The 24723-nt window shown below is 37.7% G+C and overlaps 3 protein-coding genes across 6 annotated transcripts; all 3 read left to right on the top strand.

The window, feature by feature from the left end:
* The first annotated feature begins 409 nt into the window (after positions 1 to 409).
* LOC137948509 (WPP domain-associated protein) lies at positions 410 to 11259 on the top strand. The gene is made up of 5 exons (XM_068794597.1): positions 410 to 2803; positions 2979 to 3105; positions 3375 to 3476; positions 10567 to 10663; positions 10772 to 11259. Exons 1-4 carry the CDS (start codon positions 438 to 440, stop codon positions 10636 to 10638), a joined length of 2667 nt encoding a protein of 888 aa, XP_068650698.1. The 5' UTR covers positions 410 to 437; the 3' UTR covers positions 10639 to 10663; positions 10772 to 11259.
* Positions 11260 to 12710: 1451 nt separating this feature from the next.
* On the top strand, positions 12711 to 18188 carry LOC137950195 (probable serine/threonine-protein kinase PBL28). 3 transcript variants are annotated; one of them, XR_011111928.1, is made up of 11 exons: positions 12711 to 12853; positions 13623 to 13857; positions 14049 to 14187; positions 15229 to 15539; positions 15627 to 15862; positions 16155 to 16281; positions 16362 to 16433; positions 16572 to 16749; positions 17124 to 17256; positions 17438 to 17745; positions 17837 to 18188. XR_011111928.1 is itself a non-coding variant. In XM_068796588.1 (10 exons), the coding sequence occupies exons 2-10, from the start codon at positions 13752 to 13754 to the stop codon at positions 17675 to 17677; spliced, it is 1542 nt and encodes a 513-aa protein (XP_068652689.1). In that variant the 5' UTR covers positions 12711 to 12853; positions 13623 to 13751; the 3' UTR covers positions 17678 to 17819. The 3 variants fall into 3 exon arrangements, 1 of the variants encoding a protein (XP_068652689.1); XR_011111929.1 differs by lacking the exon at positions 12711 to 12853 and adding an exon at positions 13020 to 13288; XM_068796588.1 differs by lacking the exon at positions 17837 to 18188 and having other exon boundaries at positions 17438 to 17819.
* A 111-nt stretch (positions 18189 to 18299) lies between these two features.
* LOC137950183 (protein disulfide isomerase-like 1-4) lies at positions 18300 to 24692 on the top strand. 2 transcript variants are annotated; one of them, XM_068796568.1, is made up of 12 exons: positions 18300 to 18927; positions 19437 to 19566; positions 20073 to 20238; positions 20323 to 20441; positions 20572 to 20652; positions 22435 to 22521; positions 22615 to 22689; positions 23239 to 23307; positions 23398 to 23478; positions 23566 to 23700; positions 24087 to 24143; positions 24267 to 24692. In XM_068796568.1, the coding sequence occupies exons 1-12, from the start codon at positions 18392 to 18394 to the stop codon at positions 24420 to 24422; spliced, it is 1692 nt and encodes a 563-aa protein (XP_068652669.1). In that variant the 5' UTR covers positions 18300 to 18391; the 3' UTR covers positions 24423 to 24692. The 2 variants fall into 2 exon arrangements, with proteins under 2 accessions (XP_068652669.1, XP_068652675.1); XM_068796574.1 differs by lacking the exons at positions 24087 to 24143; positions 24267 to 24692 and adding an exon at positions 23939 to 24004.
* Positions 24693 to 24723: the final 31 nt, after the last annotated feature.

The following is a 24723-nucleotide window of genomic DNA, read 5'->3' as shown; positions in this document are numbered from 1 at the left end:
TTCAAGGCTGCTCCCTGTCTGATTGGAGATATTCCAGGCCAGAATCCTCTCCCAGGGATGTGGAGTACCTGTCACTCTCGCAAACAGGTCTGTCTATTTCTGTTTTATCATTTCGCCTTCTCAGATTCAAGATGACCATGCAGATTCATTTTCTATGGTCTCCAAAACCAGGCTCATATTGAATTCTAGGTGTTCTTTTTTTTTTTTTTTATGGATTTCTCCTTTTTTATTTCTGCTTGACCGCTGTTGTTTCGCTTCCATGTCTGCTCGCCCCCTTTTCTCTCATCTTCCAGATTTTTCCTCCTTTTCGGTCGTCGGTTTTGGTTTGAATGAGAGAAATTTAGATGGCTGCAAGTGATGAAAATGAAGAAGGATAAATGACTCTGGAGAGGGGCTGTACAAGGGACAAGGAGTACCACAATCTGTGTTCGCACAAGATGTTTGTGAATAAAAAAATGACGGACGAATTTTTTGACGGTCTAGATTGTAGATTAAGGGTCTCAGGGATGGTAGCGGATTCCGTTATGATGGGCATCGTGAATTCAACCATGGAGGAAGCGTACAGAAAGGTGTGTTCTAAAGAAGCTGGTTTAGAACGCTTGAATGAGAAATCTCGCTTTTGTGAGTTGGCCATTATTCAGCTAGAGTGGTGCTTAAAGTTTATACAAGAGGAAATGGACAGCCACTTCTCTGGCAGCACCCTTGAACGTGAAAAGCTTGTTTTGGATCTAACAGAAACAAGGGAACGAATACAAAGGCGTTTAGTGGAAACAGAACTTGCAATTACCAAAATAGATAGAGAATTAGCTGAGAGAATTGAAAATGAAGCAAAGCTGAGGCGAGCTTTGGCATTGAAAGATCAAGAACTAAAATCTCTACGTTCCTCCCTTGAGCTTGAGAAGGTGAAAGGGGAAAGAGTACGGGAATTTGTTCTAAACAACAGGGTTAGTGGAGAGGAAAACAGAGATGGAGATTTTTGCGAGTTGAAGAGTTCTGTAGATCAACAGTTCTGGAACATTAAGCAACAACTTAAGGATGGACGAGTAAATTATACAAAGGAGATGAAAAGGTTAAACGAGAGTCCCTCAGGTAAATTGAAGTCACAAACTGATTTAGAACAGGATGAAGGAAGTTGCAGTGACATGAATTATAGTGTTAAATCGGATGAAGAGGGAAATGAAGAGTGGCATGGGGATGACTTCTGTGTGAAAGAAGTGAGCGATGAGATTTCCATCCGAGATTATCTCCCAAGGACTGAGCTAAACATTGCATTTGAGCAAATGGGTGCAGACATTGGCGTTTTGAAGGCAATGTTGGAGGTAGCTTTTGAAATGATGGACAATGCTATTATATTATCCAAGACAGGGTTGATGGAACAGAAGTGGCGATGGACAATTGAAAAAGACACAGTTGCTCTAGTATTTAGGAGTTTTTTAATTGATGTTAGAGAGAGATTTGAAGCAAGATGTTGCACTGGTAATAGTTGGGTTTCTAAAGATTGGTCAGTGTTGATGGATGAAAAAGTGATGTTGCATCATGAACTTGAGCTTTTACTTGGTGGAAACAATCTTCACTGGAAAATGCCGCTCCAACATGAAACTGCCTGTTCATCCTTTTCTCCACAAACATATGGTAAATTTAAAGGTATTTCCCAAACAGATGAGGAGTATCCAAGAGAAGTTGGTCATGTGTCTCCGCTTGAAAGACGTGGTAAGTCTGATTGTTCTCTAAAACTTGAAGAACTACTCTTGCCAGAATCCCCACCTAAACAGGGCTTAGTGGATCATGCAAGCCTTAATGTTGCAGATATAATACGAAATCATGATTATGTAATAAAAAAGAAAACTCAGGAGATAAATTGGCAAAAAGAGTGTGGTAAAAGAGACAAGCATGGATTTTATCTCAGAAAAGATAATGACCTTGTTACTTTGAAGAAAAATATCTCAAATGTTCTGGTGAAGTTGGACAGTTTCAGTGAAGGAACTGGTACATATAGAAATGAGAAGAAAAAACCTATTACCCCACAAAGTTTGTCACAGCATGCAGGACACAAAGCAGAAGTTGTTCATCAGCTTGAAGAGGATATTAGCAGATTAAAACAAGAAATAGAAGAGTTAAATATGCAATTTGTCATAATAGAAGAAACTTCCATGATTCTCTACAAAGAGTTGGTGAAGCAGCTGGAAATTGAGCTAGCTAAACACAATATAAAAAGCTTAGTTGGGCAGGACAAATGCACAATTGCTGTCAGCAATGTGACAGAGCAACAAAACAGAGATGATGAAAGTAATGAAGTTGAGAATTTCTTTAGAGAACAGATTTTCTATATAGTGTTTAACGAGGTAGTTAGAGGCATGAAGTCTTCTGTCAATTTGACTATAGATGCTGGGAAGGATGCACAGGTTACTAATAAACGAAAAGAAGACTTTCTGCTAAATGCAAATTTTCAGAAACTGAGTGGAGGAGATATTCATTGCGAAGGTGTCCCAGTTGAAGATAGATATATCCATCCGTTTTTTAACAACTCAAGTGAGCTGTTGCATAAGATATGTTTGTCTAAGACACAACTAAGAGGATCAAAACTAAGTCGGGATCTGGCAGGTGCAGATTGCAAAGAGGCTACTGATCACCTGAATTCCTCTGAAGGCATTACAGACAGCACAGTGATCTCCCAGTGCTTGCCTAAGGGAAAAAAGGAATTGGATGGATTCAAGTCTATTGCCACATCATTAATACATTTTGTAAATTCCATCATGGAATTTGAGCACACAATGCAAGAGAAAATGTGCTTTAACATTGCCAGGTAATCTTCCTATCTGAGTTTCTTTTAAACTTTTAGTCACATGGTAGGGGTGTTTACTGGTCTAAAATAAAATTCCTGCATGACTACTGAGGCATATTTTCAAGGTAATTATAAATAAATGATATTAAAAGTTGCTTGTGTAAAGTGTACCAATTTAGTTTGTATGTGTTTCCAGGTTGAAAGAAGTACAATGTCAATTCAGTCTTTTAATAAAGCACATCAGCACACTTAAAAAAACAGAAGTACTTTACAGGAAGGCTTTTGCGAGGAGATGTTATGACCTTCAAACAGCTGAAGAAGAGGTTGTTAGATACTTATTCTATTAAAAAGTTATCTTCCCAATGAAACCTTTCTATGGTATCTTCTCTCCTTTTACTTGCTTGAGTTGGATGCATAGACTAAGACAAATTAAGAGAATAAAATACAATTACGAAATTTTTCTTAAGACTTATTTCTCTTCATACTGTTATGTTAATTTATCAAAATTTTCAATTTTATGTCTCCAAATGAATGGCAGTCACATTTGTTTAAACTATTAATCTGACATGTCTTTTGGTTTTATGAACTACAGGTGGATTTGTTAGGTGATGAAGTGGATCAGCTTTTAGGTGTTCTTGTAAAGACGTACATGGTACTAGATCACTATTCTCCAAATCTACAGAATTTTTTTGGGGTAAGTGGCTTGACTCCTTCAGATATTTCCTTTGTTTTTTTGTCTTCTCTAATATCTCTCTACATCAAAGAACTTTCAAGATGATATGGAATTATAGCTTGTAAACACTTCAATTACCTCGAGTGAGTTTGTTTATCCTCCAACCTTCTTTGGTTGCCAGATCTGTCTAAAAGATGAAAGATCATTTCTGAGATTGATTTTCCAGGGAGAGGAAACGAAGTTAACTTATTGATCTTTTATTAATTATTTCAACAATTATATGAGTGGTAATATCTCTGCTTAGAATTGTATTTGACATACGAGTATTGATAGGTTACCCTACAAATTATGAGAGTGTCCTCTTGCTAAAAGAAAGATTTCCTTGTAGATGAGAGATTTGGGAGGGTTGCATTATCTATTTCTTTCTTCTCCTTTATTATTTGTTTGGTCATGCAGCAGAATTTATAAAGAGAGAAGAAAATAGCTACCAAGAGGTTGTAGATCCACATAGACCACCTCAAAATTAAATCAGATAAATGATTTGTGCTTCTAAATATGGACCTAAAGCGTTATAATTTTGCTAGAAAATATGCTTCTGAGCTTTGCGTTCGGTGTGAGACAAAATTAACTTTTGTTACAAGTATGCCAAATTGGTCTTGAAATATGTCAATCAACCTTTATATATATGCTGTTACACAGTCCAGTATCCTTCAGTTATCATCCATTTGGCCCTTCAGAGTCACTCCATTGTGTACAAGTCTTCTGCTTCTGCCCCTTCTAATTTGCATTTGCACGTCTGACCAAATCTGACAACAACCAAATCATGGATCATTCCAAGTCCACAACAAACTAGATGTGCTGAGTTGAACTTAATTTGAGTATTTTCCCATATTTCATTATCTGATTCACCTTCTGGTTCAACAAATCCACCATGGGCTTTGGATTCTAAACTACCACGTAAAAATCCTTTAAGAACTTATTATATTAAATGCCACAATAGGAATTCATGCTTATCCTGACAATTAAATTATCTGATATTTTTTCAACAAAGACTACATTATCTAAAAAGCAATGTTCTTTACTGATCACCAATTCATCAGATATGTTCTAACGCCTGGGGTTTTTAAAAGCTTGAAATTGACCTTTATTACTGACCTGACAAAGGTTGACCTGCAAAAATCAATTGTCTGACTAGGATCTTAGCTCCTCTTCACCATATTGTTAACAAGTTGTCAATTCAAATCAAACAAATGAACAAAAAAAGAAATTTCAAGTCAAAGGAATGCTCAATATTGTGATACATTTCAGAGTTGAATAATTTTATGAGGAACAATATTCACTTAGTCTTTCAAGTTTTAAGGTGGATAGACATTTACTTTTTCCCACAAAATAGTTATAGATCATTGTGTCTTTCTTGATTAAACTAGATGTGCAAACCAACTGATTGATCTTAATATGAAGTACAGTATGATAGTTGAATAAGAATTATATATTAGTCAATCTTTCAAGTTTTTAAGCATGATTAAAGGTGTTATGACCTTAGTTTCCTATGGTAGTTGAAAAGTTGTAAGATTAAGGAGAAATAAGAAGATAGAAGAGGGAAATAGAGAGAGAAGAAGCAGATGAAAACAGCTCAAGAAGACAGCGTCCGAAATAAGTCTCGAAAATCGAGCTCAATCACTACTTAACATTTCAATTAAGTGATTTATAGTAAAAGGACAATAATACCCCTAAGTATAAAAGAGTTATATCTCTCTCAATACACATCAAAATTCAATGACACTTGAAACATAAACAGATGATAAGTAATATAACTTGCTGGAAACTTATGACAACCATATGAGATGGTCAAATGACCAAAATATCCCTGTACCAGTATTTTAATGCTCCCCCGCAAGTTCGAGAGTAAATGTAAAAAAGTCCCAGCTTGTTAAAAAATACCAAGCGTTCATGCTTTCCAAGGGGTTTACTGAACACATCTCTAAGTTGTTGCGAGGACTTCACATAAAGTGTGACCACATTCCCTTGTATGACTCCATCTCTATTGAAATTGTTTAGTCCTTTTGTGGAATACTAGGTTACTTTCTATGAATATAGTGGCCTGATTGTCACACTTCATAACCATAGGTTTTGGAATAAAAAATCCAAACTCAATAAGGCCGGACTTTACGCACATCAGCTCACTAACTCTGTGAGTAATTGCCTTGTATATTGCCTCCACACTAGATCTAGCCACTAAAGCTTGTTTTTTTCTCTTCCAACTCACCAAGTTACCTAAAAAAACAGCAGTAACCAGAGATAGACCTTCTATCCATTTTGTACCCAGTATAATCTATATCAAAATATCCCAATACATCAATCTGTAGGCCTTCCCTAGGAGCACCTCTCAAATATTTTAAGATTCTCTGAGCCACTTCTAAATGTATCATACTTGGGTTTTCCATGAATTGACTCAATACTCCCACTGTAAAGGATGTACCTGGCCTTGTGACTGTAGCACAAATCAATTTTCCCACTAGGTGTCTGTACTGGGTCTTGTACTTGAGTACAGAACTATGAGAGTCATGAAGATCAACATTTATTTTTATGAGGTTATCCATTGGCTTAGCACCCAAGAGACCATACAATATACTTCCTCTAAGAAAGAACACCTTCCTTCTTAATGCAAGCACTTCAATGCCATGGAAATGTTTCAGCTGTCCCAAATCCATGGTTCGAAAATGTGTAGTCAAATACGTTTTTCCTTCTCAATTCCTTCGAAGTTACTTTCAGATAAGATAATATTGTCAATATACACAACTAAGATCACAATATTGGTCTTCCACTTTAGCCCAAACATAGAATGGTTACAACGACTTTTATAAAACCCAAATCTCTTCAACACAGTGCTGAAATTTTCAAACCATGCTCGAGGACTTTGTTTAAGCCCATAAATAGCTTTCTTCAATCAACATCCTTCTATTTTTCTCCTTGAGCAACATACCCTGGAGGTTGCTCCATGTAAATTTCCTCCTTTAAGTTCCCATATAGGAATGCAATTTTGACCTCCAGCTGAGTAGTGGTCACCCTTGATTAACTGCCACGGAAACCAAAATACGAATGGCTGTGAGTCGAGCCATAGGTGAAAAAGTTTCAAGAACATCTACCTTAAATGTTTGTGTATAGCGCTTGGCTACCAATCTGGCCTTATATTGCTCAATAGTCCCATCACCTTTATATTTAATTGTATAAGCCCCAACATCGCCCCACTACAACCATCGTTGAAGGTGGGTCACAAAGACTCCATGTGCCTTTAGATACCAAAACATCCATCTCCTTATCTATAGCTCGTTTCCACTTAGGTGAAGTCATAACATCCTGCACTGAACTAGGGCTAGAGGACATAGACAACAAAATGCAAAGGATTTGTATGATGGGGACAAAAAATCAAAGCAAACATATTGAGAAATAGGATGAAAGGTATATTACCTTTTATCTTTCCAATGGCTAATGGGAAGATCCAAATCAGACGAAACTAAGCCTGTAGGCAAAGAGGAAGATGATTGGTCCTGAGTGGAGAGCTCATGAGCTAAAGTGATAGTAGGCATAGGGGTAATAGACGACAAGAATGCCGATTATATACTTGAAGTAGCCGAGGGGAATCTGTAGGTGGTACATCCATAACAACAATAGGAACCTAGGTTATCCACACAAGGTTTAGATGAAGACTGAGCTCTATAGAAGACGTAAAGTATGGAGTGTTTTAAAAAATGTAACATCAAAGGAAATATATGTCATATATGTCTTTCTTTTAATTGGATCATAACATTTGTATCCTTTCTGATGACGTGAATAACCCAAGAAAACACACTTAACAGCTCGAGGAGACAGTTTATCTGTAGAGGTACTAAATAAATGGACAAAGCATGTAGGCCCAAAGATATGAGGAACAAGTATCAAATAATTTACATTATGTTTTTAAGACCTGCATGGGAACTTGTCCTTGCAAAAAAGATGAACGCAAATGATTAATCAAGTAAAATGATGTTAATACTACATCTCCTCAAAAAGATTTAGGGACATTCATACGAAACAGTAAAGTACAGGTCACTTCAAGAATGTATCTGTTTTTATATTCAACAACCCCATTTTGCTAGGAAGAATTGACACAAAAAGTCTGATGAGTAATTCCACACAAAGCACAAAAAGATACAAAATTTCTAATTGAGAAATTCAAGGTCATTATTAGTACAAAAAATATTAACACCAAATTGATTTGTTATTTCATTAAAGAAGTTTACAAATACATCAAAGATTTTTGATTTTCTCATAGGAGGTACAACTATGTGACTCTATTGCACTCATCTATGAACGACACAAAGTACTTCAAACCAAATGGACTGGGGACTCTATATGGATCTCATACATTAGAATGAATTAATTAAAAAACACACAAACTATGACTAGAATTAATTGGAAAACTAGTTCTATAATGCTTTCCCAGTTGACATGACTCACTATCAAAGGATACATCAACTTGCAAAGATTGAAAGGACTGACGAAGTTTGGCTAGTGATGGATGTCCCAAATACAAGTGCCACAAGAGTGGAGATTTTTTTAGCTGCAAGTGCCATAATCTGTGGAGTAAAAACATCATCCAATAAATAGAGCCCACATTTCTCATGTCTTGAACCAATTGTCTTCTTCGTCTGCAAGTCTTGAAACACACAAGAAGTAGGAGAAAAAGTTACAAAATAATTCAGAAACTTAGTTATGTGACTAACGGATAACAAATTAATAGAAAAATTAGGAACAAACAGAACAAAACTCAATGACATCTTTGTGTAGTAGCTCCTCTGAATTAGAGAGGTAGATCCATCAGCTAAAATAACATAACGATAGGACTAAGACAGGAGTAATGGGTTGAAAAAACAAATAGTCATACTTGACATGTGATTAGAGGCTCCTGAAGTGATGGTCTAAGAGGTAGAATGAGATACATTCAGTGCTGGCATACTTGTGCTTGCCATTATGGCACTTGCTAATGTAGATGTATCCGGCTCAAGGGTCGTAGAGGCAGAAGCAATGGTGGTCAATTGACCAAGTCTTTGAAGTAACTACTGAATCTCCTCCTGAGGACCAGAATAGGAAGGTGAGTCATGACTAGTCACAATAGAGTTAGCCCATGTTGGTTTTCCAATTTTTCCTAGCATTTATTGGAGAAATGACTTGTCTTCCAACAGTGAATACACTTCCTGTCATTCCAACCACGATCTCTAGTAGAGGAATCTCAGCCATGACCTCTGCTGCTGTCCCAAGATCTCGAGGTCTTAGGCTTAATATAGGATGAGTTGTATCTTTCTCACCCTTGCCTTCCACTAAACCTTTTGCACATATCACTCGATTAAAAGCCTGCTCAAGTGTAGTTACGTCATCATTTGTTAGCACCTGTGTCTGTGTAGCATCGGATTTTGATCCCATACCATCAAGAAATCAAGCCACTTGAATCTGGTTTTTCTCCTTTCGAATAACATTTGTAGTAAAAGGGTGGAATGTGCTGATTTCCTGCAAAACACCCCTCATCTCTGTAAAGTAGTTTGTGAATGACTGGTTATCCCTGTTCATATTGAGATACTGGACATACAGTTGATATATGTGAGACAAGTTATTCTCATGGGACAAAATAGAAGGCAACTTAGCCCACATCTCTTTGTCTGTCCGACAGCTCAAGATCTAATTACTGAACTTGGCCTCTATGCTTTTTACTTACCAAGTCATGACTTGATTATTTTCAGTCTCCTAGTCTTCAGTTATTGGGCTAGGAAGATCATCCCTAATGTGTTTCACTTTCCTTTTGGCCTTTAGGAACATAAGAATCGAGCAGGACCAATTCACATAGTTTGATCCAATCAACTTGATTGGGGTAATCTGGATGGAACTAGAATCCTGAGCTCTCAAAGGATTTAAGGGCAGAAACATATTTTTTGGAATCTGCCATTTAAACATTCAAATACACCCCAAATGACCTCAAGAAGATGCTCTAAACATGCTTTAAACTCAAGGTAACAAAAATCTAAATCCACCCAAAACAGGTTAATGTAGGCCCCACACTATGAAATCAGGGCATACCCACCTCAAGTCAAGCAATAATAGCACAATAAATCTTCAGTTCAGTCATTAAGAATCATAACATAACAATTAATCCTCACCCAGTATGATGACACATGCTTAATAATGGCTATGCAGATGAGATGGAAGCAAAATGCTTCAATAAAGACCCTCTAGGGGCAATAGGGCATAGTAACTGCTCAATTAGCAGTAGAAGCCATTAACCAGATGGTTATGGCAGGGGAAGAAGAAAAAAATGAAGTTTTACTCTACTAGGAGAGAAATAAACTTGAGTCATCCCTTTAGGATTGAGAAATCAGTAGATAGAACCCAAACTGTGAAGAAGATACTCCCAAAGTCGAAATCTACTGTTCTGTTACCATGAAAAATTGTAAGATTAAGGAGCAATAAGAAGATAGAAGAGGGAAATAGAGAGCGAAGAAGAATATGAAAGCATCCCGAAATCAGTCTAAAAAATTGAGCCTAACGCTTTTTTAACATTTCACTCTAAGTGATTTACAGTAAAAGGATAATAATGCCCCTAAGTACAAAAAGACTTATAATTCTCTCAATACACATCAGAATTCAATGAGACTTGAAACATAAATAGTAATCTAACTTGCTGGAAACTTATGACAACCGTATGAGATGGTCAAATGACCAAAATATCCATGTGCTAGTATTTTAACATGAGTGTTATCAATCAAATTGTTTTGCTAAGTGTATCCTGCTGGCTCTACTGGTACATTTTAATCAAGTTCTTGATTGAGCTAGATTTTTAAACCAACTTATAGATCTTAAAATGAATTAGAGTGTGATAAGGAGTTATGTTGTTTCTGCATTTATGTAATTGTGCAAGTATGCTTGCAATTTTGGGAAAAAAAATATTTGAAAAAAAGCTTGGCAATTTGGAACTAACGACTATGAAATCAATATCTGGTTGTGGTGGAGTATCTCTGATTCCATGCAAGTTACTCTGAAGTCAAGACCTTTTCATATCTAAAGAATGGTTCTCTTCTTTCAGATAACAGACATTTTTCAAATGCTAAGAAAGGAATTACATGATAAAGCTGTTCTCACACAAACCCAGCAGTGAGGTAAAAGGCTCTGCAGGTGTGAAGGTACTAAGATTCTTATATCTTATAAACTACCATCAGTTACCATATATCTCCATTTCTCAGGTACGAGTAACGCAATAGCGTAATTTGTTTGAAATTATGTATTTGCAGTTTTTTGCTCGCAAGAAACTGATCCAATCGATGCAAGTCACATTACCATCATTTATGTAGATCAATTTGATTACTGGTGCTTCAGCATAGTTGAAGACAAATATCTTGGGGTTCTTAACTGTGGGCGAGTTACCATTGGCCCAAATGACCACTGTATTTTGTGTAGATAATGCTCCACATCAGACTCTAGCCCTCAAGTTCTTGGTGGATTTGATTGTAAAAATTCTTAGAGAAATGCCTGTCGGGTGGGTAATAATTGAGTTTGCAGTTGTGAATGATCAATCTTGCGGACATAAATATGCTCAACTTGAGTATCATTTCTGCCAAGTGAATATAATGATTGAAGACGAGTTGAACCGGTCTGATAAGAGTCGCTCTTTTTGGGTGCTCACGTTGTACAGGAAGTTAAGACAGTGGCTATCCCACCACTTGTATGTAAGTTGGGAATTTCCTGTGTATGTAACTCTGTAGCATTCTGACAGTAAAAGAACGAGGTCAGTGAGATTTTGTACTTGAGAGATTTCTGTTCTAGCTATTTGATCAGAATAATTATTATTAAGCAGAAGAGCCAGCTTTTGAGAACATGTTTGCTTTGGTGGACCCATATTTCGTCAATGTTATTCCCCGTTTGGGACAACATTTATTGCCTCTTATGACTTGTGTAGGAACTCCCCACATAAGATAAGACATGCCTCATTGTGTCTTTTTCATGCACACAGATCTGACAAGTAAGAAGAAAAGAGAAATAACCAAGGAGCTGCAAAACAAGCTTCAAAGCCCAGTGAAGAACAGATAAAGAAAAACTCTGGTTGAGATGTTCTGGGTGTAAGGCGAAAAAAAAAGTAGAAGCGAGATAGATCAAAAGAATAAAAGAAAAACCGGCCATTTAGTGTTAGTTTAGATGCCATTTAGGAACCGTTTGACCGTTGTTTTTAAAGGCGTTTTGAAGTCAAAAAGGAATTCAAATGTGGATCGAAAGCAATACGACCAGAAGGTTTCATACAAAATACAAGAGAAGGCATTGGCCTCGGAAATAATTCAATAAATGCAATTTGGTTGTACACGGCGTCTCTCTAGTCTTTTCTGCTTCCAATTTTTTATTCATAGGCTTACAAGGGGTGGAGGTCCTTTATGGTCTAGACTTCCTTCATGTGAGCCTGAGCTTCAGAGATTTGATGCCAGGGAGACAACCCTCACGTGAACGTCCCCTTCAACTTTTAAAAACTTTCCTACACTTTCTTCTTGCAGAAGGGTATCTTACTGCTCATTCCCTCGCACACAGTTCACATTTACAGGACAAAAACGCTGCCTCTTTATTCACTTTTTTTTTTCTTGCATAGATTACAAATGCTATAGCTAACAAGTTTGATTTGAGCATCCAACAAGAATAATGGACTTGTAAAATCTGCAAGAGATTCATTTATCCAAAAAGAAACAGGAACTATGAGCTCTCGCGGAATTGTGTTCGAGCTGCTGCTGATTGCGTTGGAGGTATTGAGCAGGTCCCCAGTACTCACTGTTCTTTCTTCCTCACTTCAATCAACTTTTGGCACATTTTCAGAAGGTACCCAGAAATTAATAGACGCTTTACCCTTCGGATGCATATGCTTAGATACAACAAACGCTTGTAATAACTAACCGCTTCCATTTTATTTCCTTTTCTTTTCAACTTAACCTTTTTTCCAATTAAATTGAACTACAAACCTGTCTGCTTGTCAATTGAATTAAAATTTTGAACTTTGAAGCATGACTTTCAAATTTCAATAGAATAAATACTTATAAGTAAACAGTGGAAATAAGATTCGGAAAGCAAGTTGCTGGTTTTCAGATTGTTTTGGCATGACGGTACCAGGGGAAGGACACCGGTTTCTTTTTCCTCATGGTGTTTCATTTGTCTCTTCGTAGTTGTCTCCTGCCATTCGAACGCTTTTTACCTGTCTTTCAGAAACCTGGTACAGGGAACATGTTGTGGTCTTGAGCTTGAAAGTCATTGACAGTGTTGCTTTTGGTTCTACAGCTTTGTTCCAGCTTTTTCTGCTTTGCATTAACCAACTTTTGTGGCTATTGGGTACATTTCCATAGGTAATAAAGACATTCTTTGCAGTTAGACACCTTTCAAAGTTACCTGTGCTGTGAACTGCAACCCTTTAATTATCTGTCGAACAGAAGATCTTCTGTTAAAGCTGTTGCATCTTGTCTTCTCTCAGGCTTTTCGAAAACTTATATAGCGAATTGAATCTTTATATATCAAGATGTTACTGTTATTTAAGTTCGAATTACATGGTTGCTGGCTTCCATCTGTGCAGAAGGCCTTTTCTTCTGCACTTCTGCGAATATTTTGGCATGTTTTCCCTTCTTTTTCCTAATCCTTCCTCCATCCTCACCTTGCAAGTTTGGATTTCAGGGTATTTGAAACTTAACATGGTCTTAAGATTTTCCATGTCCCTGAATCAGTTGTTGATGTTGCTGAAGAACTTGTATCTCGACCACATTGGCGATTTTTCGCTGGAGAATTTTGTACGAATTTCATCCTTTAGTTTCACCGGTTGATTTTCGATTTTTAAAGTGACCCGTTATATCCAATTTTCATGTTTCCGTACTGGTGTTGCAATACATTAAGTTGTAGGAGGTTCATGGGTTCTATCTTCTAACAAAGACAAGATTTATGCTTGGACACCCCATCAAGATTTCGGGAATCTCTTTCTAATTGCTCTTTTGTAATTCTATAACCCTTTAGATGATTTAGGGACAATGTCCCTGTCGTCGTATTTTCTGCGGTTTCTGAGATTTTTCCCGACAATAGACTTGAGCTAACCAGCCGGTTGGTTTTGCATTTTTCCTTCTTCAACAGCCTGCTCTTGCTGCTGCATAGCTCAGAGTTCACTATCCAAGGATTTTGAGTTTTGGGGGAGTTTGATTCTTCGTGATGAACATCGGGAAGTTGCAGGAATCAGTTTCCATCAGCCCATGAAAGTAGACAATGTGCCCTTTCCAGTGGCAACAGCTGCCATTTCTCGTTACTGTACTGATTTTGGTGCCTAATCCCTTAAGTGCAATGCCATTAACGCGACGGCAGATAATTTATGGTAACTACATTTCTCACCTTCTACCCCCTCTTTTAGTCCGCTCTCTTTTTTTTTTAATGTAATTCTTTGTGAGAGCCCTGTTTGTAGTAATAAAGACATTTCGGTGCGACTCTGTTTACGTATAAATCAACATTTCGAAGCTAGTTAATCGGGCAAAAAATTCTTACCTGTTTCTCTTCTGATCTGCGTAGCCGAAGCATTGCTAGTCTTAAAGAGAGCCGTGGGCAGTTCCCAACAGTTAACTGGTTTGGTTGTTAGACAGCCCTGCGTGGGAGAACGGACAGGTGCCAGATGTGGACAAAAATCAAAGCTTCTGACTATCATTTCTCTGTAAGTTGTCTCCCTTCTGTTTCCGCCTACCTCCCTTTGCTTCTCTCTTTCTGTGTTGCTTAGCTTATTCACTGTAGTAAACAATCTGTTCTTCATATTTCGCGTTGAGCGGATTGATGATAATCACTCGAAGCCACCCCTCCATGTATAGTAGGCTACGGGAAGTGGTAGTGTCGCACTGCTCCCAATTCCCATGGTTTCAGTTTTTGTAACCCGTGGTTTGGAAATTTTTGTCGTCTTAAGTAGGGCACTCGGATTGGGGAATCTATTATTTTGGCTCTGAAGTCCTGGTCTTAGACAGTCAAGTAATGCCTTTGGCGATGTTCTTTGTAGTTTTACTTTGGGGAAAACTTTGAAGCTTGATTTCTCACGGCATATTTTGGTTTCAATGTTTCACTTTAGTCTAGTGAAAAAGTCTGAAGTTTGATTTCACACCACAAGCCTCTGCCTTGATTAATTTTGGTTTTTAATGAATTCCAAAGTTGAAGCAAATTAGCAGGAGAGTCTTTGAGCCATCCTCTACCGTCAGAAATTGTAGTTCTGCCGAATCAGAATGAACTGTAAGCTATTTGCCTCAATCCATTTTAGACATCCTGATGCTAGACCTCAGCTACTAATGGCTCTCTCTCTCTCTCTCTCTCCCTCCATTTCGAAGTATGATAATTGATGGTGGGCATACTGGCATTAGAGATTTAAGGTCTAACTTATGCAGTGTATAACATTTTCATTTACTTGTAATGAAGAACAAGAATTATATGGGCCTGACATTTGATAAAATAGAAAGGAAAAAATATTCGATGAAACAAAGAGGAGGAAGAAGAACAGAAGAGAAGGTCATGTCCTAACATGTGTGCCAGTGACTATAGTACATACTTCATCAGCATTTTTGACATAGAAAAGACATTCTGAAGTTAACTTTCTTTAGTCTATAGACTGATTTTTTTTTTCTTTTGTTATTATTATTATTATTATTATTATTATTTATAATTTCTATTTAGCTATTGCAATCTTTAGGATGACCTGTGCTTGGTTTTTCTATAGGCTGCCCATGAAATCTGCAATTTGTTCTCAAAAGGGTGTTTTCAGTTTGCACTCTTGTGATTCACGTACTAAGTCTGGAAAAGCTAGACAAGCAGCTACATTTGGTGGGGGCTTGAGTGTTCCAACTCTCACTCCTCAACCTCCTCATGCTGGAAAACCAAAAAAGCAAAAGTTTGTGGCCGTTATTGCAAGTGGAGTTGGTGCAGCTGTTCTTGTGGCTGTAGTTGTTGCAGTTGTGTATATCTGTTTAATGCGTGTGAGAAGACTCTCAAGAAGAGCAACAGAGTCTGGTTCTTCTGGGCCACCCCATGGTAATATGCAGCCAGTTGAGATACTTGTCTTATTTCAAAACAGATATCTGGTCATACCTGCTTATTAGTTCTTCGATGTTCTTTCAGTTGAGAATGAGACTGGGAGACAGTCCCCTCATGGTGTAGTTCTCTATTCATTTGAGGCACATAATGTGAGGCAGTTAACTTACACCGAGCTGGAGTATGCTACTTTCGACTTTAATCAAAGTAATGTTATTGGTGAAGGTGGATTTGGTTTAGTATATAAAGGATTGCTTCAGGATGGATCTATGGTTGCCATTAAGCGGAGGGTACAGGATCTGAGTCTCTCTTTTGTTCGAGAGGTAAATGGATACTTGTGCAACAATACAGTTAAATGGTGAATGATGGACATTTTAGCTTTAGATGCCAAATTTAATTGATTAGAGTTATTTTTAGCAATAGACAATCGAGTTGCTGCTATCCTTATGTCGTGTGACTCCTGTTCACTGGGTTGTTGCGCTAAGCTATTGAAACTGCAACATATGTCATGCCATTAAGTGATATTTGGCTTGCAGTAGCAGTCTGAGTGATCAGAACATTTGTTATGTAAAGTATGACTTATTTAAATTGACTCTTTGGGCTATGCTTACTCAGGTGGAGAAATTGGGAAATCTCCATCACAGGCATATTGTGAAGCTAGTTGGTTATTGTCAAGAACGCCGTCAGCAGTTCCTTGTATACAACTATGAGCTCAATGGCAGTGTTCGAAATCATCTATATGGTTCTCTCTCTCTCTTTCTCTCTCTCTCTCTCTCCCCTTTTTCTTTCTGTTGTATAAAAACTAATGGCCAATCAATTCAGACAGTGAAGGTTTACCTGTAGGGAAGCTTGATATGCGCCAGCGGTTATCCATTGCCTTGGGTGCAGCAAAAGGTAATCTTTCTTTAATGATGATGAGTTTTTTCACTTCATGATTGCAACAAGTAATGTGCTTTTATGCTTTATTGCCAAATAAAATAACAAGAGCTTACTGCTTGAGAGTAAGTTAAAACATTCTGCTACTGTGATCAGGACTAGAGTATTTGCATGGATTGGTGCCTCCTTACATACACATGCACTTTAAGACGAGCAATGTTCTTGTGGATGGCAACTATGTAGCAAAGGTAGCTGATGCTGGACTGGCCAAACTCCTTATTGGAGGTCAGCAAGCAGGATCCTCCTTGGGCATCGATTGCTTTCTTGATCCAGAGTAAGCTTCTTAGCTCCAAGCGTCCAACAAAGAGCTAAGATTTCTTAGCTTTTGGAGCTTTGCAACTCAACTAAGGGAACTAATGTATCTGAGTGCAATTACTAGTCAAACCTAGTAATGTGCTTAATGATATCATCACCATTTAGCTGTATGAAACTGATTGTTTTTCTCTTAAGATTTTTTTTTTCATTCATCTTTGTCTAAGGCTGAGAAATAATGAGGAAACTGATAGGACTAGTGTTTTATCATCACACTAATTCATATGTGTGACAAATTAGATCCCTTTAAGAAATGAAAATTCGTGACGACCTGGACTTTAGTCTCTGTTGCCATAGTTTGAAATATTTCATTTGTTGAAGGAGTTTTAATTTCAGGCTAAGCATGTCAAATGGATTCTCTGAAAGAAGTGACATCTACGGTTTTGGGGTCTTCCTGCTGGAGTTGATAAGTGGTCGTGAAGCCGGCCACAGGGAAATAACAGATCCTAGTCAAGACCTAGTTGAACAGGTATTTAATTTGATTGCCAGATTCTATGACTCAATATACAAGCATGCTCATTGATCTGATTTAGTTTAACTGCAAGACCTAAATAGAATCAAAGCTGTAGTAAAAAGAGGAATCTAAAGCTTCCCTTTTGTCATGTCTGCTAATGCAAACAAACTGTTTCATAATCGTGGAACGTATAAAGGCCAAGACTGCTCGCGATCTCAATGGTTTTCTTGACAAGACGATACCGGAACAAGCAAAAGATCCCTTGCAACAAATGATGAAGCTTGCACTGCAGTGTGTGGGAACTGGTGCTGGACGGCCAACAATGAACAATGTGGTTACAGAGCTAGAACTTATTCAGGAGAATGAAATAGGCTATCAACAGCAAACTGGTGAGGAGATTGGTGTTGTAACTCTTGGGAGTGAACTTTTCCAATGATCAGTCTCTCACATAATCCAGCTATTCATTATTGGTCTAATTAAAAAAAAGAAGCTAATGTGAATGAGGTATGTGTTTCTCTCCCCTGTTCCTCATTCTCAAATTCAGTTTACTTTCCCACACTCAGCAGTTCATGAGAGGCATTCACCATTTTCTCAGAAGTAAAACCAGTAAAGACTATAATGGGTTCTCCGTATCAAGCAAATGCAATTGTATCAGAATGAAGAGCACTGATATAGAGAAGATTAAATAAGAGGAATGCGTTTTGCAATTGCCTCAAGTGAAAATGTAAGTGGACATTGTCTTAATTACCCTCGTTCACTCCTCAAAATGCCTAAACCTTCCCCACGTGATCCAAAAGCGGTTTCCGTTTTCTTCTCCGCTCAGTGAGACAGGAAAGGAGTCAATGCCTTGGAGAAATAAAGAAAACCAAATAGAGGAAATTAAAACTGGTGACTCACACGCACGACGTGGCATCCTGCTACTCGTCTCGTTATTGACGATCTACAACCTAATCCAGTGAGATTATTACACGTGTCACGCATCTCCGTTCGTGCGACGTCGTGCCCTTTCCTTTATAACGAATAGGTCACGTATGCTCTTGGCACTCACCATTTTTGCTCCGCTCTTCCGGTTTTCAGACCAGGAGACTAGAAACTCCTCCGTAGCTCGCTTTCTTCTCTGTCCGAAAATTTTTAGCTCGCCAGGACGAGAATGGCGATGCGGATCCTGCTCCTTTTTTCCATAGTATCGCTTCTAATCTTTCACGGCGTCTCCTCTGCTGTCACTTCGAAGGACGACGATCTAGAAGATCTCAGCTTCCTTGAAGAAGATGACGAAGCTCAGTCTACGTCTGGAAAGCATTCTATTCCCGAGCCCGAAGACGATGATTTCGAAAATCTTGACGATTTCGATGGCTCGGATTTCGGTGCTGGAGAGGATGATTCTTACTCTCCGCCTCAGATCGATGAGAAGGACGTCGTCGTGTTGAAAGATTCGAATTTTAGCGAGTTTTTGGAGAAAAATCCTTACGTTATGGTGGAGTTTTATGCGCCCTGGTGTGGTCACTGCCAGGCCCTTGCGCCTGAATATGCAGCGGCTGCAACTGAGCTGAAAGGGGAGGCTGTACTCGCTAAAGTTGATGCGAGCGAGGAAAATGAGCTTTCTCAGAAGTATGACGTACAAGGCTACCCCACCGTATATTTCTTCATTGATGGACTTCATAAGCCGTATCCTGGACAGAGGAGCAAGTAAGAATTTTTTACCCGTACTCATATTATGAGCTTCTCTTTCCGTCTGTCCCGATCATTTTACGGTTTACTTTTGCGTGTTTGGTTAGTTCTTAAAAAAAGAATTTGTTATCTGTATACTTCACGATTTGAAAGTGGACCACGAAAATCACTCTGAGAGATGCGAGTTGATTTTGGAAATCGTTCTATCCGATACTTCCAGAGCATATGCTTTCACTAGGCGTAATTTTCTAGAACTTGTTAGTGGTATTTTGAGTTCACTCGAATTAAGAGTTATACAGAGTGGTTAAAGGATTGATCTAGAATTCCTTTTTTGTTACTGTTATCAGGAACACCTCGTATAAAAAAATTCAAAAGCTTTGAATATTCGACTTTGTATAGTTGAAGGCTCAGACGAGCTATATCTTTAAAGTAAATTTGTGTCTTCGGTGCTGATTTCATCGTAGTTTGTGATCTTTTTTAGTTCATATTGTTAAAGATCATCTGAAGTGTCACTACTGAATCTATAGGGACGCAATTGTGACTTGGGTCAAGAAGAAGATCGGGCCTGGCATTCACAACATCACAACAACTGATGATGCAGAGAAGATATTGCGCACAGAGAGCAAAGTTGTTTTGGGATTCCTGGACTCTTTGGTGGTAAGTGCTTGATCCGTTTTTAGATTAGCGTGTCTCAATGAATCACATTAGTCAGTTGGTTCTTCAAACTTCTTTTTGGTTAGTGAGGAAGTTTTCGATTTTCCAAGATGATGATTCAAAAGATATTTTCAAAGTGATACCAATACAGGTAATGCCTAAAATACTGGAACTTCTTAACATGCATCATTTGAAAGGTGCATCTTGACCTAGTTTGATGTTGCCAACCAGAATGATTTCTACCCAAAGAAAAAAAAGAAAAAAGAGAAGAATGATATAGAAGCTGGATAGTGAACATCTTTCTGGTATTTTTATAGAAGAGTACTGTCTATCTTAGATCTGATGGCTTTGTCAATTGTGACTAGTTGTAAACATTTTCTACCTTTATTATTTTTGAAAGGCACATTTCCTACGTCCTGATTCTCTCTCTCTCTCTCTCTCTCTCTCTCTCTCTCTCTCTCTCTGTTAGGCATTTTATTGTCATACAACTTTTTCTTGAAAAAATTCAGGGTCCTGAAAGCCAGGAGCTTGCTGCTGCATCTAAACTTGAAGATGATGTCAACTTTTACCAAACTTCAGATCCAAATGTGGCAAAGCTTTTCCATATCGATCCTAAAGTTAAAACGCCAGCATTAGTCTTATTGAAGAAGGAGGCTGAGAAAATAAGCATGTTTGGTTAGTGTTTTAATTTTTGTACTACATATGGTGCTTTCAGCTTATAAATGTGTTTTTGACCCTGAGCTTTTGTGCTCTACACAGATGGTCAGTTCAAAAAGTCTGCCATAGTTGACTTCGTTTTTGGAAACAAGCTTCCTTTAGTTACAGAATTTACCAGGGAAAGTGCTCCACTGATTTTTGAAAATCCAATTAAGAAACAGGTAAGCTTCTGTTTTTATATGCGTTCATATTCTGAATGTGATGGATCTTTGATAAAAAGAAAATAAACTAAATACTTAAATCCTCTGATTTTCTGTTACAGTTTTTCATGTTGCGTTTTATGGTTATTAGGTTCTGCTGTTTGCAACTTCTAATGACTCGGAGAAATTTATACCCATCTTCCAAGAGGCTGCAAAACTTTTCAAGGGAAAGGTGATTGCTGGACATTACTTTCCAAATTTACTGCAAATAACGCTATTGTATTTCTTTAGCTTTTGTAAGATCAATTTACGTGTGTTATTGAAGAAATTTCACCTTAGTGCTTGGATAACTCCATTTCTCTTATCCGAGTTACCATGAATTTCTTTCTTATACATTTAGGTTGCCTTAAATGCCCTTTCAAGAGGAGGAATATCTCTCAGATATAATGTTTTCTAACCTCATGGATTTATTAGAATTGTAAGTTGTTAGATTGAAATAGGAGAAAGGAGAAGTGAGGGAGAAAAGAAGGAGATGAGAGAGAAGCAGCCAAGAGTGCTGTGTTGGTTGAGGGATCAGAAATCAAGCCCTCTCCTAATAAAATCAAGTGAAAATTACAGTTATAGGACATTTCTGCCTCTCATAACTTCACAAATACAAATCAGAATTCAATGAAAATTGAAAAGTAGAGTCCTAATATGAAGTCTAACTTACTGCATCTTTATGAGCAACATATGAGAATGTAAAATGACCAAAATATCCTACATCAGTATTTGACCAAGAACTTTGTGCTTACTGTACCATAATTGTATGACTTCCTAAGAAGATCAATGTTGGGTCGTTTTATGTATTTCTCAAATTTTATTCATTAGATTTCAACAAATATAAAGAAAGGAGTCCTAAATGCTTTCTTTGGCTTGTGAACTTGTAAGCTGTATTACTTATCTATGCTTTTTGAGGGAGATCAATTTTTTTGGTTCAAATACAGGTGCTGGCCCTTTCTTTTGGGCACTTGATAAGAGCCTTGTGCATAGTTCTTTGATACATATTTAGTCCATTAGTACCTTAGTTTTTATGTTTTATTCTCTTAATTAGGACAATGATTGATCTATGGTTATAGGGGATAATTGATCAAACAGAAAATAGAAGGTTGTCTACAAAATGTATGATTGATCAGAAAGAAAGTAGTCGGGTTCCTATAAAACATATGACGGATCAATCATTATAATGAATGAATGATCAATCTGTAGGCAGATTATCCAGGTAAAGTAGGTTTTTATTCATTTTTCAGCTTTGTGAGGGCAAACTTATAATTTTTCTATGAAGTAAGAAGTAGGCAAGGAAATAGAAGGCTGGCCCATTCCCCAGGCACAAAATCAAACCAAATTACTCTGTTTGTCAGAGTTAGGAGATTGATAGCTTCTGGAAGATTGAACTCAATGGACAATAAGATGGAGAATGAAGTTACAGAGGAAGAGCCCAAGGACAAGTATTTCTCTATCTATTGGGTGTTACCCATATGGTTTTTATGTTTTTTCACTTAATTAGGACAATGAGTGATCAATGGTTATATTGGTGATCATAAGATAGAAAGTAGAAGGGTGTCTGCAAAACATATAATCGATCAGAGAGAAAGCGTCAGGTTCCTGTAAAACTGATGATGATCAATCTTTATAAAGAATGATTGATCAATCTGTGATATGCAACTTATCCAAGTAAAGTGGGTTTTTATTCAATCTTCAGCACTGTAAGAGCAATAAAATCGAAGGCTGACTCATTCCCCAGGGAGCCAGAATCAAACCAAATTGATCTAGAGTTAGGAGATCGGTAACCTTCTCGAATTGGTTCCATTTACCCTTCTCAATCCATTTTCTATTCTATTTCACCCATTTATATTGCAACAATTCTCTGTTTCCACGCATACCTTTATGAATCATATCATTCTTTTGACAAGTAAGGCTGTTGCATGACAAGTTCTGATAACCAGTATCTGATGTTGACTATCTCTGTTTGCAGCTTATCTTTGTCTCTGTTGAAATGGATAATGAAGACGTTGGTAAACCAGTTTCAGATTACTTTGGCGTCACTGGCACTGGCCCTACTGTACTGTCCTTTTTCCTTTATATAATCTTTAGAGTGTAATTGTGCTAATCCTCTTGAAACTTGTGATATAAATGACCATTGATTTGTACACAGGTCTTGGGTTACACTGGAAATGATGATGCAAAGAAGCATAAACTTGATGGAGATGTGACTCTAGAGAACGTCAAGGTCGACTGTGATTACATAATTTACTTTACCAATTCTCTGTTACCTTTTTGCGGCTATTTCAAACTCTAGGATTAAAACATGCTTGACACTGACTTGAGTTGGATTTGGTCATTTACTAGTCAATTTTGAAGCTCTGCCATGCTTGCAATTAGAATATAATTTATTTTTCCTCTTATGAGGTTAGTGTTCTAGAATAGCAATGCAGAATTCCTGTAACACACATATTGAGATTTAGTAGTTTTCTGATTTCAGTGAAAATGTTCTAGTAATGAATTAGAAACACAAGAAAACCCTCCAGTCGACTCTCACAATATAGATACAATTTCCCTGTATTTAGTTGAGTGGATACCGCATTTGCCAGCCTGGATGTAATCAACTGGAATCTGAGTAGTTATTAGGTATTTTTCTGAGTGAAAAGTAATTGTCCATTGGTATGCCTATGGGTTTAACATGTAACTGTATGGTTGTTGAATGCTCTGACACTTATGAAGCTCCATTAGCAAGTAGGCATTGTAATGTTTCTTTCGTTGCCTCTATATTTTCTTCCAGGCTTTTGGACAAGAATTTTTGGAAGACAAATTGAAGCCTTTCTACAAGTCAGATCCAATTCCTGAGACTGTAAGTTGTTAGATTACATTTATCCAGTGGTTCACTTGTCCTGGTATTTCTTTTCTAACTGCTGCCCTTCATAATTTGCTGGGTATGCAGAATGATGGAGATGTGAAAATTGTTGTGGGAGACAATTTTGATGAGATTGTTTTGGACGAATCAAAGGATGTTCTTCTTGAGGTAAGCATCTTGTCCTATAACTGGCTCAAAGTCCTCTCCTCGAATATAATTCCATGTTCATTCATTTTGTATGTGGCTCTAAACCAGATTTATGCACCTTGGTGTGGACACTGCCAATCGCTTGAACCAATCTACAACAAGCTTGCCAAGCATTTGCATGACATTGAATCACTTGTCATTGCCAAAATGGACGGAACCACCAACGAGCATCCCAGAGCAAAGGTTTTTTTCTCAATGCCCGACTTGTTATTAGTTGATTTTTGACCATGTTTTCTTTTGGTTAATTTCGCCCTCTGAATCATTCCAATCTGGAATTGGTGTTAAACCACTTCCGTTTAATGTCATTGCTAAATTCATTTGAGCTAAATGGCTGCTAAAAGCTAATGCAAAGTTACTCGAACTGACCCTAAATGAATGACATTCAACTCTTGACTAATGGTCATATCTTTTGCTTCTTCAGGCCGATGGTTTCCCTACACTTCTGTTTAATGTCATTGCTAAATTCATTTGAGCTAAATGGCTGCTAAAAGCTAATGCAAAGTTACTCGAACTGACCCTAAATGAATGCTTTCAACTCTGACTAATGGTCATATCTTTTGCTTCTTCAGGCCGATGGTTTCCCTACACTTCTTTTCTTCCCTGCAGGAAACAAGAGCTTTGACCCAGTAAGTCGCCATTTTAATGTTTGTTTGACTGTTCTTTTATTCATTTGTTAATTCGCGGCGTGTATCTTCTTCTTGTATCTTTGCACCCATCATTTATGTGGAAAATTTTCTGCAATTGATCAGGTTACTGTTGACACTGATCGAACCGTGGTGGCATTTTACAAATTCCTCAAGAAGCATGCCTCAATTCCGTTTAAGCTCCAGAGACCAGCCTCGGCTGGAAACTCAAGTTCTAGCGAAGAGGACAGCAGCAAGGCTGATGTGAAGGATGAATTGTAAGGGTTGGAAGAATGCGAATCGAATTGGCTTTCGCCAAATAGATGGAGGGGAACTGGTGTTACCCTTTTAAAAGGAAATTAAAAGAGTCATAAGGAGGTGGTGTTTGCATTGCTGCCCCTTAAGATTATTAGCTAATGAAGTTTTGGCGCGTCTCCCTGACCTCAGTTTGTACCGTGAAACGCCAAATTTCATGAAATAAGGATTCGAGCTCAGGAGCTTAATTTTACCTCCCTTTTGAATCTCAAGAGGTTCAATCATTTTGTTCTGCAAGTTAAAAGATGGAAACGGTGTGAAGGTGGTA

Source organism: Aristolochia californica, unplaced genomic scaffold (genome assembly GCF_029961685.1).
Source record: "Aristolochia californica isolate CCGP_79_NKW_82.1479 unplaced genomic scaffold, dmAriCali1.0.hap1 SCAF_1, whole genome shotgun sequence".
In the NCBI taxonomy this organism is placed as follows: Eukaryota; Viridiplantae; Streptophyta; class Magnoliopsida; order Piperales; family Aristolochiaceae; genus Aristolochia; species Aristolochia californica.
The sequence above is the reverse complement of the archived record's forward strand: the minus strand, read 5'-3'. Positions and strand labels throughout refer to the sequence as shown.

Excerpts from the sequence above, each read along its gene's own strand:
- LOC137948509 (XM_068794597.1), top strand. The coding sequence starts at position 438 with ATGTTTGTGAATAAAAAAATGACGGACGAATTTTTTGACGGTCTAGAT. Across the intron at positions 2,804-2,978 it reads ATGTGCTTTAACATTGCCAG|GTTGAAAGAAGTACAATGTC; the intron begins GTAATCTTCCTA and ends ATGTGTTTCCAG. Across the intron at positions 3,106-3,374 it reads TTCAAACAGCTGAAGAAGAG|GTGGATTTGTTAGGTGATGA; the intron begins GTTGTTAGATAC and ends TATGAACTACAG.
- LOC137950195 (XM_068796588.1), top strand. The coding sequence starts at position 13,752 with ATGTGCCCTTTCCAGTGGCAACAGCTGCCATTTCTCGTTACTGTACTG. Across the intron at positions 13,858-14,048 it reads GCGACGGCAGATAATTTATG|CCGAAGCATTGCTAGTCTTA; the intron begins GTAACTACATTT and ends TGATCTGCGTAG. Across the intron at positions 17,257-17,437 it reads GTCAAGACCTAGTTGAACAG|GCCAAGACTGCTCGCGATCT; the intron begins GTATTTAATTTG and ends GAACGTATAAAG.
- LOC137950183 (XM_068796568.1), top strand. The coding sequence starts at position 18,392 with ATGGCGATGCGGATCCTGCTCCTTTTTTCCATAGTATCGCTTCTAATC. Across the intron at positions 20,653-22,434 it reads CAAAACTTTTCAAGGGAAAG|CTTATCTTTGTCTCTGTTGA; the intron begins GTGATTGCTGGA and ends CTCTGTTTGCAG. Across the intron at positions 22,690-23,238 it reads TGACTCTAGAGAACGTCAAG|GCTTTTGGACAAGAATTTTT; the intron begins GTCGACTGTGAT and ends ATTTTCTTCCAG.